This window comes from Lagopus leucura, unplaced genomic scaffold (assembly GCF_019238085.1).
Source record: "Lagopus leucura isolate 7727_CA_CO unplaced genomic scaffold, USGS_WTPT01 Super-Scaffold_100002, whole genome shotgun sequence".
Classification (NCBI taxonomy): Eukaryota; Metazoa; Chordata; class Aves; order Galliformes; family Phasianidae; genus Lagopus; species Lagopus leucura.
This window is the reverse complement of record NW_024962263.1, coordinates 63,324,385-63,341,589: the sequence shown is the minus strand read 5'-3', so window position 1 is coordinate 63,341,589 and position 17,205 is coordinate 63,324,385. Positions and strand designations below refer to the sequence as shown.

Below are 17,205 nucleotides of genomic sequence, written 5' to 3'. Positions count from 1 at the left end.
ATGCTCCTTTGCTTGCAGACCCAAGTGTTAAAGTCATCAAGGAATTGGGATGCTGCAGGTGCCCACACAGTGCAGGATTTGTTTTTTTTTCAGGGAAAGGAGAATATAACTTTTTCCATATGTAAATAAATTATTTTCCTTCAAGGCTTAAACATGTGAAAGCAGTTTATCTGCAAGACTACTATAATGTCTTAGCCTTACTTAGTCGTCACCAAGTTAAAATGCTTTAACGTTATTGCTTTACTTCACTTGTTGCTGGGTGGCCTTGGGCTGAGCCTTGGGAAGCTAGGCTGTATAACTGGGTAGCCAGTGGTATCAGAAGGAACTGTGCTGACAAAAAGCAGGCATACAGCCAGCTAGTAGTGTTTACTCAGTCTTAACAGCTCTTCTAGCTGTGCAGAAAGTTTCCTCCCCTCCCACATGATTAATGACCTGTACGATCTGCTAGATTGGTGCTCAGCAGTTACATGAGAAACCTTCACATGCACTGGAACCTTGGAAGAGCAGATTACAATTTGGTTAATGGTGGGAAGCCTGTGGTAATGCCTTGCTGAGCCTTTTGGAGCCACTTTGTAACATTCAGTGGAATTTGTCAGTAATTGATTCAAATGTCCTTGACAGAAGTAATCTACCTTAGTGCCAGTCTTCTGAAAGTCAGCTTCTAATGTGGTGTGGATGCCTGCTTCCTTATCCTGTCTTGTTAAGGACAAAGAAGTGTAAGTTCTGAAGCAGCAGAAGTACCCACAGCAAAATTTTCAGTTCTGATTTCTTGTGTAGTGAGCAAAACCCCACTGTTTCCTGTCTTTGGTGCAGGTCTCTTGCACTCCTCAGGTATGGGCTTGCAGCTGATAGTTGCAGTAATATCTAGGTACAACTGTAAGAAGTGGATTTGATGTGCAAGGCAGACAGCAAAGATACTTGAGCGTGCAGAATAACTGCTCTAAGCCTCATAACATATGTCTATAGTTAGCCTCTTACAGCTCCGAAATGTATATGATTGCACCAGGAGGTACATCTATGTGGTCTTAATTCATCTTGAGCTATCTCAGTGAGCTGTGAATTACCTTGAGGAGCGAGGGGGAGGAAGGCTGTGCAATGGGATGTTTTGGTCATGGAAGGACACTTTAGAATGGCTGCAGAATAAGGGGAGTCTGCCACTGTATAGCAGTGCTTAGAGTGTGGTGAGTCAGTAACCTTGTCCAAAAGCTTCATGCTGTACATCAAAGGGCACCCAAGATGAGAGCTAGCAGGGCCCAGCTCTGCAAGCAGTCTTGCTTTGCTCCGCATTCCTGGCTGCACTGGGGAAGGAGTGGAGGATCAAGCAGGCTCCTGTGGCTGACAGGGAAGTGTCTGTCTTCCCTGGAGTGGGGAGTTGGGAATGCAGCCCAGGATACAGTTTGCCTTCTAGGCTACAAGAGCATACTGCTACCTTGAGTCCAGCTTTTTGTCCATCAGGACCCTCTCTCAGCATGGCTGCTCTCAGTGAGTTCTTCTGCCAGTCTTCAGAGGAGATTGCCTCAACTGAATCATAGAAGTGCATCACCTTGCACTTGGCATTGTTAAACCTCATTAGATTCTCATGTGTCCACTCTTTGAGCAAGTCCAGTGGGAGGCTGATGGGAAATATAGGTGGCTTGTTTGGGTGCTGCTGTAGCAACCTAGCTCTATGGCAACCTAGCTTAATCTGAGCAAAGAGACTGCGCGTTAGCCAGGGTGGAAGAATTCAGTCTTTAACCTGGAAGCTTAGATATGTAATGTGTCAAACTTTCCCTGACACCTGAAGTGACAGTGGAGTGATGAGCAATGCCTTGGACTCATCTTGGTTTACGGTGCTGGTGAATAGCAGAGTTTGGCTCATACACACTTCTATTGTGGTGTAACTGGTGTCCGGATCAGAGCTCTCAGGCTGTCGATCTGGATGTCAGTAGGGATCTGAAACCAACTTTGGTGCAGTGAAGATACAGGAAGAGTGCCAGTGCCAGATTGTTTATCCTCATACCGTTCATTAAAAAGTGATGCAGGGAGTTTCCTGTAAGTGACAAGAATGTAAGTATAGACTCTAACTAAATGCCCTTGGCCAGGAAATGGTATTCCTAGCTGTTAGTGTTAGTGAATGAATCTCCATTAGAGGTTCTTTTTTCCTGCAGTCGCTATTTCTAACAGTCATAATGTGCTAGCATTGATTAGTTTACAAAGAATGATTCTCTGGGGTGGTTAAACTCACCTTCGTGCTTTCTGTGTCAGGAGAATGACAGCTGATTACATCCTGCTTTTCCACCTTGCCACATCTAATAACTTTTCATTTGTCTAATCCAGTTAGTGCAGCTCTTGCGTGAGCTTTTGTGCAGGATAGCATGAAGAAAGGCTGCAAAACAGTGTCGGTAGCTCTTCATGTTGATGTGTTTGGTTAGCAGCCTATGACTGCTGCAGCTATGGTACTCTTCTCTACCTTTTCTGGATGCCTAAAGCAATACCTGTGACCAGGGGTTTGACCTTTGTTAGATAAATTTAGTAATATTGTAATACTGTAATATACAAAAGTAAAAAATCTGTGTGGTGCTCAAGTCACATGTCAGCAATGCGGAGGGACATAATATTCTTGTCTTTTGAGTGGATTTGGGAAATAGCGGGGATCTGTATTTCGGGCTGCTGTACTCTCATTGTTAGGAGCCTGCAGGTTGCCTGCTCCAGAAACCAGCTTAGGTCTGCAGCCTAAAGGACTGCTCTTTAATTAGCCTGGAGGTCTGCTCCTGCGGTGGAAAGGAGGAGTTAAAGCTAAAGTGGTGTGCTTTCTTCTGGTATCCCTCTGGATCACATTGACTTGAGTATGTGGCAGCACTCCTTTGCTTTTTATGGCTGTGCAGAGAGTGGTGGAATGGCTCTGGTCAGATCTGCCCTACAGTGTCACTTTTAGGGGGTGGAGGGGGAGAAGATTAGCTTACATCTGATTGTACTCCTGTGTGTTCAGGCTGCAGTTCACAGCCGAGGCACAAAACATGGAGCTGGGAGAGCTCAGTGAAGGAAACTGCTTAGCTGTGAAGCTGCTCTCTTGTTAGTGAAGCTGTGTTTGCAGTGGAAGGAGCTGACCTTAGGGGGGAAAAAGTAGCAAAGAGCTGCAAAACTGGGCTAAGTGCTTCTTTTAAGTAAGAACTTCTGCTTCCCGAGGCTGGTTCTTTATAGCACCAAGTCAGATGGCTTGCGCGCGCTGGTCTTTCTTCATAGTATACGTGTCAAAACAAATACATTTTGTCATGGCCATGTGTTCCGGTGTTACCGGTTCCTGGCTTAAAGCTGGCTGCTATGAGTGAGTGCAGCTCTAAGGGCACAGGGCAGTGTGCTCCCATTTATTTTAAGAAAAGAAAAAAAACAGGCCAAACACGTCTCGTACGTGGGTATGTTTAGCCTCTTGGGCAAATACCATAATGCACATCAGCACCTTCCTAAAAAAAAATAAGCCAGGCAGATATCGGTGCAGCCATTGGAGGTGATTGCTGTTACCTTCAGACTCACCCTGCAGAGTGATGCTGGGCAGTGGGACTGAATTTGGCCACTGGTTGCTGCACCGCTGGGGACTGCTGGGGAAGCGGAGCTATGCAGGCAGAATTTTCCATTAATCAGAGGAAAAAGTCCTACACAGATGGTATATAGGATAGATTACTGCGGGTAATCCTTTTGTGTCCTAGAAGATTAAGGAGATCCCAGTGTAGCCGCTGTCAGCTGACCTTTTTTTATTTAAATGACTGGAAATTCATGATGTGATCCTGCAGGAAGGAGGAAGGCTTCTCCAGCAGCCTGGGAGCAGCGCACCGTGGGTGTTTGTTAAAGGCACGGTCTGTTTGAGTCCGGCTCTGGTTATAAATTGACAAGAACTCAGTTTTGTGCTGTGTAAACAGCAGAAGCTACGACATGGTTAAGAAATTACTTGTTGGACGGCTGCATCGAATTTAAGAGAGGTGTTGGCTGAATTTGATGAGGTACAGCGAGAGCCGGGTGAAGAAACAGGGGGCGAAGAAAGCCCCGTGCTCTGGTGCGGCTGCCCAAAGAGAAGATGCCTCCTTCAGTAGAAGCAGAGGGTGGTGGTGCTCTCTGAGCTTCCTGGCATGGATCTGAACGAGGATTACAAGTCACCCTTTGATTTCAATACAGGAGTGGACAGAAACTACCTTTACCTGTCACCTGGCATAAACCTGACTCCACCTGAGTCACCTACGCTGACCAAGTCTGGTAACTTCTTTTTAACAACTTCATGTGGGAAGCTCGGTGGCTGAGATCTGTAGAAAGGTGATTTGGCTGAAAGATAGATTAAATGAAGATCAAAGTCCTGCTGGTAACTGTGGTGATCTGTTAGCTTTGGTATGTCATGCAGGTCATGTCTCATTTACCAGCTTTGGCTAATTTTTTCAACTCTGTAGAAAGGCAATCCTAGGGAAAACAAAGTAAGCAATAAAATTAGGAACAGAAGGGCAATATCTGCAAGATATTGTAGCCAGACTATTTTGACTGTTAGATTTTTATTTATTTACTTATTTAGTGAAGAGGAAAATGCAGGAATTGCATACTTAAGCTGTCTAGAGCTCTGAAGTTACTTCATCGCTGCCACCTTGGTATAAAAAAAAACCATGGACTGCCAGAAATACTTTCTAAAACATGGGTTCTGTTCCACCTAGCATTTGAAACGCCATATATTTTACCCATGTATGCACTTGGTGTACTTGCCAGTGGCTGTTGCATGCTGTGCTGCAGGAGCTTGGTGCTAATTCCAGCCTGCTTCCAGCTGGTAACCTGGTGTGCACATAACCAGCACCATGCCTCTTGGTGCAGCCTCGTCTGCTTTTTGCCATCTTTCTTCCATGCTGTTGCATATTATTTTCCAGTTCCTGGCTATCCAGGGTAATTATAAATACAGAAAGCTTAGCTTTTTCTTTTCTTTTTTTTTTTTCTTTTTCCTTCCTCGTAGTCTTGCTCTTTAAAATTTTAAAGTGTGTCCTCTGAGAAGGCTCTGCTTGAATAAAACCAAACGTCTGCATGACCTAGATGAACCACAGAGTGCTGAAGAGCAGCAGTCAGCTCTGCATCTCACCCCTCCTCTAGGGGGGCAGCAGCTGTCCTCTGTGTGTACTGCTGATGTATGGCAGTAAGCACCAACCTTTGCTGCTTTCATATTCATTCACTTTGATCTTTGCTTAGGAGAAGCCCAAGCTGGCAAAAGAAAACCTGACTGCTACTTTCACTCAGACAAATGGGTTGTACTTCAAATTTGATCTTATGTATTGTGAATAAATATACTCTGTTAGTCACACTATTCAAGTCTTAGAAATTTAGGATCATTCCAACAGCTTGTTCTTCTGAGCTCTAACAAGTACCTTTTGTCAGCTGTGTAGTGATCAAAAGCGACTCATCTTGAGGATGTTAGCACAGCCTGTCTGCCTGAAGGTAGGCTTTGGAAAGGCTAACCCTTCCCCACCCCAGAGGCTGCTGCTCATCTAAGTGACCAGTGGTTCCTTAAATGGCTTGTGTTTGCGCTTATCTCCAAATTCAGGCCAAGAAGTGGTGGTACTTTAGGTCAGGATAAGTAACAAACTTGCTCTGAAGGTAAACAAAGCAAACCCCAGAGCAGAACCTGAGTGAAAGCTTCATGTTTTCTCTACTCTGGAAGAATAATGTGGGCTTAGATTCTGTTTTCCTGACTGCTCATGATTTCTATAAGACTCAACCAATTGCATTCTCAGTGGCTCTATTTGATTAATTTAACTAGATTTAGTAAACTTCTGTGACTATACATCAGTCGTAGAAATACAGACTCCTAAATACTGACCTTGAAATGATGCAAGTTTTCCCAGTACAGAATAAGTGTTTCCATCTGTTGGGTTATCTCTGCAGAATTTTCCCTTTGCTTAAGAGACTAGGAAAGATCATGCTAAACTTGATTGTAGCAGAGTGTCAAATGCGTTGTTTTTTCAACTCCAAAGTAAAGAACTGCCAAATAAAAATAAAGCATTGCCTTCCAGTAGTGCAGATGCACTGCGTCCTACAAGTATTGAAGTGAGAAATGGGAATAAAACAAGTGTAGAGGCGATTGGTAATGAGAGCATAGGTGGCTGGATAGACATGTTAAATGGGAGGGCGGCAGAGAGCAAGAAGGAGAAGGTGTGATGAGATGAACTGGGTGAGGTGTGGAGGAGTCTCAGTAGCAGTTGATTTCCTATCTTCCTAAAGAATCCATGCATATAGAGGTCTCTTCCTGCTCCTTAACGTTTTTCTTCTCAGTGTTGAATCTCAAGTTTGGTGATGTGCTGCAACAAGCAGCATGAACTGCATTAATATGCCAGTTTTCCAAAGGAGGGGTGTATGCCCAAAACAAGCTGTTGATGCAGATGATCCAGCACGTTTTGCTGCTGCTGAATTCACTTGATCTATTTTTGGTGAGCTAATCCAGATGACTTTTCATAATGAGATTGAACAACCTCTCAGCGGGATGTGCTAATGCTCCATAGTCAGTGTGCTCTTTAGCGCCTGAAAAGCTTCTGCTGTTTGGTTTTGAAAGGGCGAGCTCTGCAGCCCCTGAAAGGACTGCGCCCTTAGGGTAAGCTGACAGTCAAAGGCCAACATAGGGAAACATAGCAAAAAGTGCAATTTGAATTTCTTCCTTCAGTTGAACTTATGTAATTAATAGCATAGATAACGATCAGATAAAAAGTTACGGCATTCTTAACAGCTTGATGCTAAGAAAAGGAAATATGTTCAATGTCCCACAACCAGATAATTTATTTGTAGAAGAGCCCGTAGTCATTTGTGTTCAGGGTTGTAGTGCTGTGCTTTGATTTAGACATTGAACTTAAATCCTTTTTTTCCTTTCCTTAAGCTTCTGCCAGAAAATAATTGGGAAACCTGTAGGCAGTTATGTTTGTGTAAGGCAGACGTAAATCTCTGGGAAAACGTGATACTGATTTTGTGCTCCCCCATCAGTAACTCTGCAGCTGCCTTGCCTCTTAGAAACGTCTGCCCATGTAGCAGAGAGCAGAGTTATTCTTTGTACAAATACAGGTAGAAAACATATGGGAAATAATCTGTGGAAATTGAGCTTTACTTGTTATTTTATAGGCTTTACTTTATTTTGTAGATATACAACCTTGTATAATCTTTTTTTTTTTTTTTTTTAACAGACTTTTTGACTTGATTGTGATATATCTATTTAATACCAAGTCTTACAAGGAAATCAGAGGAATGGTCTCATTGCTCGTTAATGAGTTGCTGGATTCCCAAGCCAAATAGTGTCGTGTAATGCCATCAAAAGCTGCTGAAATGAGAGTGGAATTGCATCTGGTTAATTACTGTAGTGATTAGTAAGGGAATGTTAAATAATGTGTCCTCAGCTAGTCTGGATGAATGTATGCTTTGAACTCTATGAAAGGATAGAGAAGGCAATTGTTCTCAGGTTACCCGTGGCGCTGCAGTGCCAGGCTGCTGTGGGCAGAACGGCTGGCTGGGGGGAGCCATGCCTAACTGCTCCAGGCCTGATTTACTGCTCTCACACACACACATGTACACATCTCTATCCCTACAAACAAAATATTCCCCGTAGTTTAATTTGTTGTATTTTAGAACTTGAGTAGAGTGGTAGTTCTGGGATGCCATTTTTCTGCAGATTGGTCTTTTGCAAATGAGCGTAGGATTACTTCGCTGTGGTGAGCTGGGTGTTTAAGTATCAACGGCAAAACTACAAAATGGGAAATCTTTTGTTGTTCACTGCGTGCTCAGTGCAGAGCAGAGGAGCTGAGGGGAGGCCTGATGGTGGCTGCAGCTCCTCACAGGGAGCGGAGGGGCAGCGCTGAGCTCTGCTCTGTGTGACAGTGACAGGGCCCGAGCTGTCACAATTCAAGAAGCATTTGGACAACAATCTCAGATACAGGAGATGGTTGGACTCAATGGTCCTTGCAGGTCACTTCCAGTTTGGGAACTTCTGTGATGCTGTAATTGCTGTAAGAAAGGATCTAACTAAGAGTAGGAAAGAAACAAATTGTGAACTGAGTGATGAAAAGGAGATTGTTCTCCCTCCTTTGCCAGAAGCTGTGAAGGACCACAGGGGTGTTTCATACAGAAGGAACTGGTGGAGTTTTGGTTTCTGGATTTGGAAGGGGAGAAGGAAAAGGCACACACTAAGGACAGAAGGTTGCACAAGATCCAAGGGAAGAGTTCCTACTTGAGGTGTAATCCTTTTCTTGCTGCTGCTGAACTTGCTTTTGTCTATGGCAGATCTTGTTTTGGTGAGAAGAGAGGGGAGAGACTTTTTAGAAGGGCATGTAGCAGCAGGACAAGGGGAAATGGTTTTAAACTGGAAGAGGGTAGATTTAGACTAGATATCAGGAAGAAATTCTTTACTGTGAGGATGGTGAGAAACTGGAACAGATTGCCTGGCAAAGTTATAGATGCCTCCTCCCTGGAAACATTGAAGACCAGGCTGGCCGGGACTGTGAGCAACCTGGTCTGGAGGGAGGTGTCCCTGCCTATAGCAGGGAGTTGGAACTTGGTGATCTGAGAGGTCTCTTCCAACCCAAACCATTCGATGATGATAATGCTTGGGGAATGTGACTCTGATGTCCTCTCATTAGTCTTTATTATGCACTGCCATAAAGGGGCTGTACATCAACTGCTGTACATCCATCTGCTGTCTGGGCAGCATGTTTTGATTTGGCTTTTAACATTTTATTTACCACTAGGGCTGCTGAGAACTGATTCTATACCTGAGGTTGGAGAGGATGCTGCTGCTACAGTTGGCATGTCAGAAACTCTCTCTGAAGAAGAACAGAATGAACTGAGAAAGGAGCTTGCCAAGGTAAATCTCTTGCAAGTAGTTCTTCAACTGGTTTTGAGAACGAAAATCTGCTGTAACAATGTCTGTGAATGCACAGTCAGTGCTCTTTGTATTCCCTCTAAATCTGGGTATGGGATTCTTCTGTATTGTAGCATGGAGAGTGATGAGAAAAGGAAGGTATCATAGTTTAATCTATGAGGAATTAAGCTAGAAGTAATTAGCATACAGTGCTTAAAACAGAATCTGTAAGTGTGTAACGTTTTTCCCCTTATGTGAGAAGCAAGTAAACAAGGCTGTCAAAGAGAAAATTATTTGAAGCCAAAACCAAATATAGTCTGAACTGATGTGGTGTGATTTAAAACTGTTATTTTCATGAAGGATGCTCTGTGTACACTGCTTTGATGATGGCTAATCGTGTAACTGTTTTTGTCCAGAATTTGTAGTAGCAGAAAAATTAAAAGCAATAGAAATAGCACTTGTTGAGGAACAGCCAAATATTCAAGCCTGCTAATTACATGTAAAATGTTGTCAAAGTCAAGATTCATTGAGTGGCTGTTTTTTTTTTTATTTTATTTCTTCCCCTTTGTAGCTCCCTGCAAACTTAAGCTTAAGTTTGGCGTACCAACATTAGCTGTGAAATAAATGTACAGCTGTATTCAGTACAGCCTTGTTTTTGGTAGTTCTGAGTATTATTCCATGCTGAAAGAATCAATTGAAGACTGTGGGGGAAATCCAGTCCTAGCAGGGTGTATCATGCTGATTTTCAGAGGTATCCAAAAGGAGGTACATTGAGGTAATGAGATTCCTTCAGGGGCACCTAAATGAGTGAGCAGCCTCATGTCCTGCAGTAGTGTGGTCCAGTGTGGTAGGGATAGATGCATGCCTTTGGCTTTTGTCACACCTGTACAGCCTATGGATTAGCGCTGTGAAACTGTGACGTGTCTAACCATGCTCTGGCCATGATTCTGAGAGACTCATTTGGCAATTTATGTAAATGAGAAAGTGCACACACAACGGTTTGTTCTAGTTACCAAGCAAGTTTTGGTATGGTGTATGGGTTGCTTTTTTTTTTTTTTTAAATTGCTCAGTCTGCCACTGTTTCCATTCCCTCCTCCCCCACTTCCTCCCCAAGTTCTGTCAAGCAAGGAGACAAACTTGTGTGGAGCAGATACTCTGAGCTTCCTGGATCATACAGGCTTGGCAGCTGTCCCAGGTTTGACTAATCTTCATGCACCATGTAAGCCAATGCTGTCAGAAGGTACTGATTTCTAACCATACGGTCTCTCAGTGCTACCTGCTTCCTAGTGTGCACTGAACTGATAGAGCTGGCTGCAAGTAGACTGCTTTCTGACTAACAAACTCCATTTTAATAGTCGGAAACAATGATGAGGCAATGCTAAAAACACATTATCCTTTCCATAACTAATGTCTAGTAGATGTTTTCATGAATGCATAGTTTTACAACAGTGTAGATCACTTATTAACTCAATTCTCTTATCTCTGCTGCAACAGGTGGAAGAGGAAATCCAAACACTCTCACAAGTGCTAGCTGCCAAAGAGAAGCATCTAGCAGAAATCAAGAGAAAGCTGGGAATTAACTCATTACAGGAACTAAAGCAGAATATCACCAAAAGCTGGCAAGATGTTACATCAACTGCAGCGTATGTACTGCTTCCTGATGATAGTCTGTCCCAGCTGTTGAAGTGAAAACTATGCAACTCATACATCTAAATACTCGACTCTTGTGAAACAAGCTGAGTGTAGATAAAACAGTGCTAAGTTGTACTAAGGTGAACCTGTGGAAGTTGTCATAGGTTTCTTCCAAGAAGGCCATAGCTAACCCTACTGGCCGTATCATCTCATGAAAAATTATTGCCTGTAATTTGGGCAGTTCTAATATATTTGACTAAAAGAACTGAGATGTGACTGCTGAGATATCCCAAGTCCAGCAGAATTCTTTTCTAACCTGAGAAAATGTAAACATAGTTCATGTAGGAAGAATACAATGTCACTATATTCCAGCAAAACAAAACCTTTACCTTGCAGTTCAGAGTTTATCTTACTACATGATCTTTTCTGGTGAAAATTGTTTTTCACAAAGCCATTTGGTGTGAATTTTAGATGCTTGGCACCAAAAGTAACATCTGCCGTTCTTTGTGTTTGTGTGGTGGTTTTTCTGTTTTGAAAGTCCCCACAATAGCAGAAAATCACATGTGTGGGGTGGCAGATGCATCTTGGTGAACCTGATTGGAAATCTGAGGTTGCAGAGATGCCATTGCCAGAAAGGACTGCAGGAATTCAAAATAGCTTCTCAAGTGGCTTGTTTACTCCACCTAAAAGTTGAAATATAATTCTGGGTTTGAAACAAACTTAGTGTATACTGGAAAGTTCCTTATGTCATATTAAAATTACAAATTTAATTTTCTTTGAACACAGGTACAAGAAAACATCAGAAACCCTATCTCAGGCAGGTCAGAAGGCTTCTGCTGCATTTTCCTCTGTTGGTTCAGTCATAACGAAGAAGTTTGAAGATGTCAAGTATGTTTCTTTAACTTTTAACAAGCAGTTGCACTTCTTTATTGAAACAGATGCCTGCTGAATGTTGTGCTGTTAACGTACCTAGCACTTCAAAAAGTTAATCTGTCACGAACCTTCAGCATGTCTTAGGAATGCTGATTGATTTGCTGCAAAATCTGCTTGTATGCGGATGAATCTCTTCACTGATGCGGACGAGTTATGTGGTGTGTATTTCATATATGTGAGAAAATCAACAAAAGCTGTTATCTACACTGCTGCTCTGATTTTTCTGATGGGATTGCTGATGGCAGCATTCCTGCCTGTTTCTGTGTGCCCAGTGCACATGGCATCATCACTTCTCTGTTTTTTCTCAGCTTGTGGAACACCACCTTTAAACAACCAGTGTCTTTATCTGTCCTTTCCTGTTTTGTTTTTTTTTGTCTTGTGTTGTCTTGGGTGTGTGTGGATTCCTTTTAAGGTGTCTTACTTCTTTGTAAGCTGTTCCACCTTACCACAGTGGCTTGATTTTATTACCTTTTAATAGACTACTGATACTTGTTAATTCCTAAATATTGGTATACAGCAGTATATTTTGACTGTGTCAAATGACAAAGTCCTGTCATGCAAATTAGGTAAGTTTGGTGGTAATTTTTAGCATTAAATGCACTGTTAGCTGCATGGGGATTCTTCCTGGATGCAAACTACTCATGTGCTTAACTTAGAATTCTGTGATTATATAATTTCTACAACAGGAACACGTAATTACTCATCTCAGTTTCTAATTTACTGTGAATAGTGGATCAAACTTACTTTTCAATTACTGAGCAAGTCATAAAATCACAATCTAACAGAATATTGCTGCATTGGTGGACAACAGTGTAATAAAATCAGCCATTGGTTTTCAAGTGCTGCCATTAACCTCCTTCTTGCTTCTTGAAGTTCAGTGAGAAACTTTGAGGTGGAGCAACGTAGTTCAATATTTTGCTTCAGATTTATCAGAACTTCCTTTCTCTCTTTAATGCTTACTCTGGCATTGTGCAGACTACAGGCATTTTCACATTCCTTTAGGTAAGGTGGGACGCAAGAATTTTTTCTGAAACTAAGCATGTAGTCAGACTGCCTCCATTAAAAGCTTTTAATGAGTTTTATCTGTAAAAGGTAACTTCTTTTTTTCTCCAGTGTTATTGTAAAACTGCAATTTATCTGATGTCAGGGAAGATCCTTCTTCATGTTCACCTGGTAACTGTCCCAGAACATGAAATAGTGATGATACGTAACAATCAATTAGTCTCTATTTCTTATTTAAAAAAAAAAAAAAGGGAATCTGTTAAAATGAGTCTGAATTGTTTTTTTTTTTTTTGAGATGAAATTTGTTTTTGAGGTCAATGGCGTGCAGAATTCCTCCTTTGTCTGTACAGTGTTTGTGCTCTGAGAGTAGAAATTTTCCCTTTTTGGTGTGTATGACAAGAGTTGTTTAGTGTTGTGGTTTTACTTAAATCAATGGAGTCTAAGTCTAAAATAGTTGATGAATTCATTGGTCACAGTTTGTCTGATGAAACAGTTTTTATCTTTCAGCTGATTACTTTATCAGCTCCAGACACAGGATATTTTAATTACCTTGCCTGCAGTGTGTTTCATCTGCTTATTTGTAAGCAAATACTGAGTGTGAACTTTTCAGTAGTTAACTTGACTATATAGCAACTTCTTATCTTATATTCTGTCCTCTGTGCACTTCAGTGTCTGACTTCATCTTTTTTACTCTCATTAAATAGCCACAGACAGTATTAAGAGGTGTAGGTATCTGGCTCCTAGAATGCTAGTGAGGAGTTCTAGCCCAGTCTGTAGTGCCTGCGAAGTTGAGTTTGTTCAAGCAGAAGAATAGCAGCCCATCTTAAATCTCATCTTTGTCATCAGTAAGACAGAGGGAGACTGGGAGGTGTCTGTCTCTCAGATGCAAGGCTTAGCTAGCTGCTCACTTGTCAGGGTTCAGCTTTCTTCCTTAAGGCTGTGGTGTTCCTGTGCTTGTATTGGTCTGCTCATTTGATGAGGACGAGCACAGACTCAGAGCTTTCTTCTGGCCTGAAGAATTTAATACCTCAATATGCAACCACCTGCTCAAGTTGGAGTACTCAATGCCAACATAGCTACTATCAGAACCTGTGCCACTGGAAGGGGTGTGACGGAGCCTAAGAAGTAACACTTTTCTTGCATTTCTTGGGAGAAATCGCAGCAGTGGAAATTCAAAGTGTGAATATAAATTCAGGTGGATTTTAAATAAATAAAAATAGTGCTGTTCTAGGTCTTAACTGCACTTAAACAAGAGATTATAGACACTTGGGGTGTTTTGCTTTCATAAGGACCAAATTCTACCAGGGTTCAAACAGTGAATTCAGGTCGGGCTGTAACGTGACTACTGAAGCAGTGCCTACTACAAAGGTAGTACAGCTCTGAACTTTAGAAGCATATAGATGTCAAAGTCTTGTCCTGGAACTGAGAAGTGATGGGCCTGATACTTGAATAAGTACTGAACATTCAGGTGCATTTTCTTAAATCATTTTCTTTCCTTGTGACTTTGTTTCTTGCACTGTTTTAGCTTAGTGACTGCTCAGCTGTAATAGTGTGATTCCTTCCATGCTGGACTACTTCTATGTATTCCATGCAGCTCCTCATTCTTACAAACTGACTTTGGAAAGAGTTGTACCTGGAAGCAAGGGGGCTAGCTAATGGAGCTGAGGTGAGCTTGAAAAGTATGGAAATAGAGAGCTGGTAGTGTGAATTCAGGTCACTATTGCTTTCATTGTCTGTCTTCTGGTTTTTGTTGGAATTGAAAACTCTGTACCTTCTTAGGTTTTTCTTAATACCTTTATTTTTCTTGATATAAGTATTTTGATTAACTGGACATCTTGTAAAGGCAGCATGAGCATTATAGGCAAAATAGCAGTAGTACCAGGATTGCAGGTCCTAGCAAGCTTCCTGAGCAATCATAACTCTGCTGCGTCCATACTGTGGAGCAGAAATACTCATCTTTACCCTGTTTGCAGGTCTTAGAATAATTTCCTTTGCTTGCTTTGGGAACAGTATATGATCATGGACTTCTAAATGTCGCAATTTATCAGCATATCTATTGGAAACCTAACCATTAACAAAGGAAATAACCAGTGCTTTTGTTTTCTAGGGAGGGACACTGACACATCTCCCTGTGCATTTTCAAAATGTAGCGTACAGTGTAGTGACTGTAAAAATAATCATTTCTAAAATAAGAGCAATCTTTCAGTGCGGTACAAAGTGTATGGAAAACTAGAGAGCAACTTACTATACCTTTTTTGTTACTATAGGGACTTGATGGTGGGTGTTATAAAAAGGGCTTCTAGTCTTCAAACCATCCTACTTCTTGGACTGGTTGAGTGCTTTGTGGTACTCTGTCACTTGTGAAAAGAAAAATTGACTTGTCTTTGTAAAGTTTTTCAATATTTTATCTTGCTTCTTTGCGCTAGTTGAATAAATGATTTGATGTTAAGGATAAATTTATCTAATCCAGTTCTCCTGCAAACCAGATGATTCTGTGCCAAAACCATCTATTCTGGTTATATTTTACACATATTCAGGATGTTTTGTGAAATATATTGCATAACAAGTTAACTTTTTGGGATGTGAATAGTTCTTCCATTAAATGATCTCTGTAGGACTGAGCTAAAGTTCTCTAGGTAGCCGTTAAAAGATACGCAGTATAACACAGCTTGCTGCTTTTCTGTGCAAGCAGATTGTAAATGTGGAGAAACAGAGGTAATTTTCACCCTCTTTAGTCTTTAACTTCTCAATTAGAGAGGCACTTCTTGCAGGGTAAGTGGAAGTGGCTCAGTGTGACTGCATGAAGATTTAGGTAACATCAATCTACTTCTATGCTGAAACTTGGCAAGAGCAGCAAAACCAGAACGTCTAGTAATCTGTGTCAAAGAGCAAAGAATGCAGATGGTGCTCATGAAGCTTGTCATCTTTGTGCGCTCTAAAAAACTTGGCTCAACTCAAAACACCAGTGAAGATGAGAAACAGCAGAAAAGGGCTTTAGGGTAAGGGGATGAAACATGGCTCACATGGCTGATGTGGTGGGACAGCACCCGGCCTCTGTGAATCTGTTTCCCAGTACTCTGCACCCACAAAATCCTTCAGATGTGCATCTGCCTTAAGGGATCCCAACCTTAAGGCAATTTGTTTGCGTGTGTTTTTTCTTTCTATCACTGTTGTTTCAATGAGCCTCCGATACCTTCCTGTGCAATGAACATGGAGCCCTTCGGCATCTGTGAATGTACTTCCCATTGTGCTGCGATACTAATTTGGCTTCTGAAGGTGAATCATGTGAGGATTTTTGTTGCTGCACCACACCCTGGCAATTGCTTGAAACAGATTCTCTTGAAAGATGCCATAAAGCCCAACCAAGATTCAACATCCTGAATTACTATGAAAAACAGGTTTTTCTAACTTGCTGTTGCGATATTTGACAAACATTTAATGTGTAAGGCTAGTTTGTCTGAAGAGTAAATACTGATTTTTCAGCGCGTGAAACTGCTGGTCTTAGAAGTTACCTGGGAGCTCCTTAATGTAACTGCAGTCATTTTATAGGAATAGGTACATGTTGTCAGTAGACAAACAGTTACAGAATGGCAGTGTGGGCAGCTTACAGGAATTTTCATGAGTTTCAGAACAGCATTGGAGCTAGAACTTTCCCCTTGTCCCTACCCAGAAGCTGATCTTGAATATAGATGGATGGAACTGCTCTCTCCTAATAGTTGTTTTTATATTGATGAGTATGAAACTTCTGTGTTGTAGTGAAGTGGGAATTCTGACTGTCAGACTAATCCTTGGAGCAGGAGGACTTGACTGATAGCTGTTGAGTGTTTGCTTTGTATTTGATATCATCAGAACTGTAAATGCAGCATGTCTCATTGCTTGAAGACTTAACAGATAGACTGCAGCTAAAAAAAAAAAGAACACATACTTACTAACAAGCATGGCACTTGAATATTTTTAGAAAGGAAAGAATTGTTGCAGCTTTTGCTCTTTTGTACTTGTGTGTGTGTACTTGTGCACGCATGGCTAAGCAACTTAAAAAAGCAAAACCACACATTTGATGTGATGGACTGTTTACCAAAGGTGGTGTCCAGAAAGTCATCTTTCTAAGCCAGTTTTTCCTCTGTCATTTCAACTAACTTCTTGCTTTCTTTTTTTTCTTAATGCTGGCAATTTAGTATACGCTCCATACAACATTCAATTAGCATGCCTATTATGAGGTAATGTATGCATAAAACAGCTGTTGGGTTTATTTATTGTCAAGCGTGGAATCAAAATGGAATTTAACAGATAAAATACTGGATTTTGTATACTAATGTGTAGGATGAAATTTGTTTTTATTTCTGCTTAACAGTGATGGTATTGCACACCTGGAATGTGACTAACTGTGCTTTCCTGCTGTTTGGAGAGCTATAACAACTTTCACCTTCTTGTTAGACATGTAATATTGTGCAAGTTTAACAGTTGCTTGGTGTCTGTTTTAGAACTGTCTGTGACAGTGAGTAGAAAATAATGTTTCACAAAAAGTGTCTAGCTCACTTCAGTGCTTGCCTCTTGTTGCTTCACACTGTTCCTTCATCTCCTGAGAGAATCCATTTATGAATACATGTGTGCAGTTTCCCAAATGAAAGAGTGCATCCAGGCATGGCTGGCATACACAGCCACCAAGCAAAGGGGGTAAAGGGAAGCTTCTTTTTGGAAGTTTTTTTCATTTTTAACTTTATTTTGTCTGCTTCCAGTTTTTAGTCTTGGTCCAGTGAAGGCAAGCATTTTCCACTCTGCACGAGGCAGAAAGCTGTGCAAGCTATTGT

At 41.5% G+C, this 17,205-nt stretch overlaps 1 protein-coding gene across 4 annotated transcripts in view; it reads left to right on the top strand.

The window, feature by feature from the left end:
- TPD52 (tumor protein D52) overlaps positions 1-17,205 on the top strand; it is a 108,870-nt gene that overhangs the window by 14,410 nt on the left and 77,255 nt on the right. Inside the window, exons 1-5 of one of the 4 annotated variants that reach the window (XM_042868985.1) lie at positions 3,887-4,224; positions 8,718-8,833; positions 10,325-10,473; positions 11,249-11,350; positions 16,573-16,614. In XM_042868985.1, the coding sequence (XP_042724919.1) occupies positions 4,101-4,224; positions 8,718-8,833; positions 10,325-10,473; positions 11,249-11,350; positions 16,573-16,614 (533 nt within the window). In that variant the 5' untranslated portion in view covers positions 3,887-4,100. Of the gene's footprint in view, positions 1-3,886; positions 4,225-8,717; positions 8,834-10,324; positions 10,474-11,248; positions 11,351-16,572; positions 16,615-17,205 lie in introns of those variants that run through there. The other 3 variants (XM_042868987.1, XM_042868986.1, XM_042868988.1) reach the window with 3 other exon arrangements.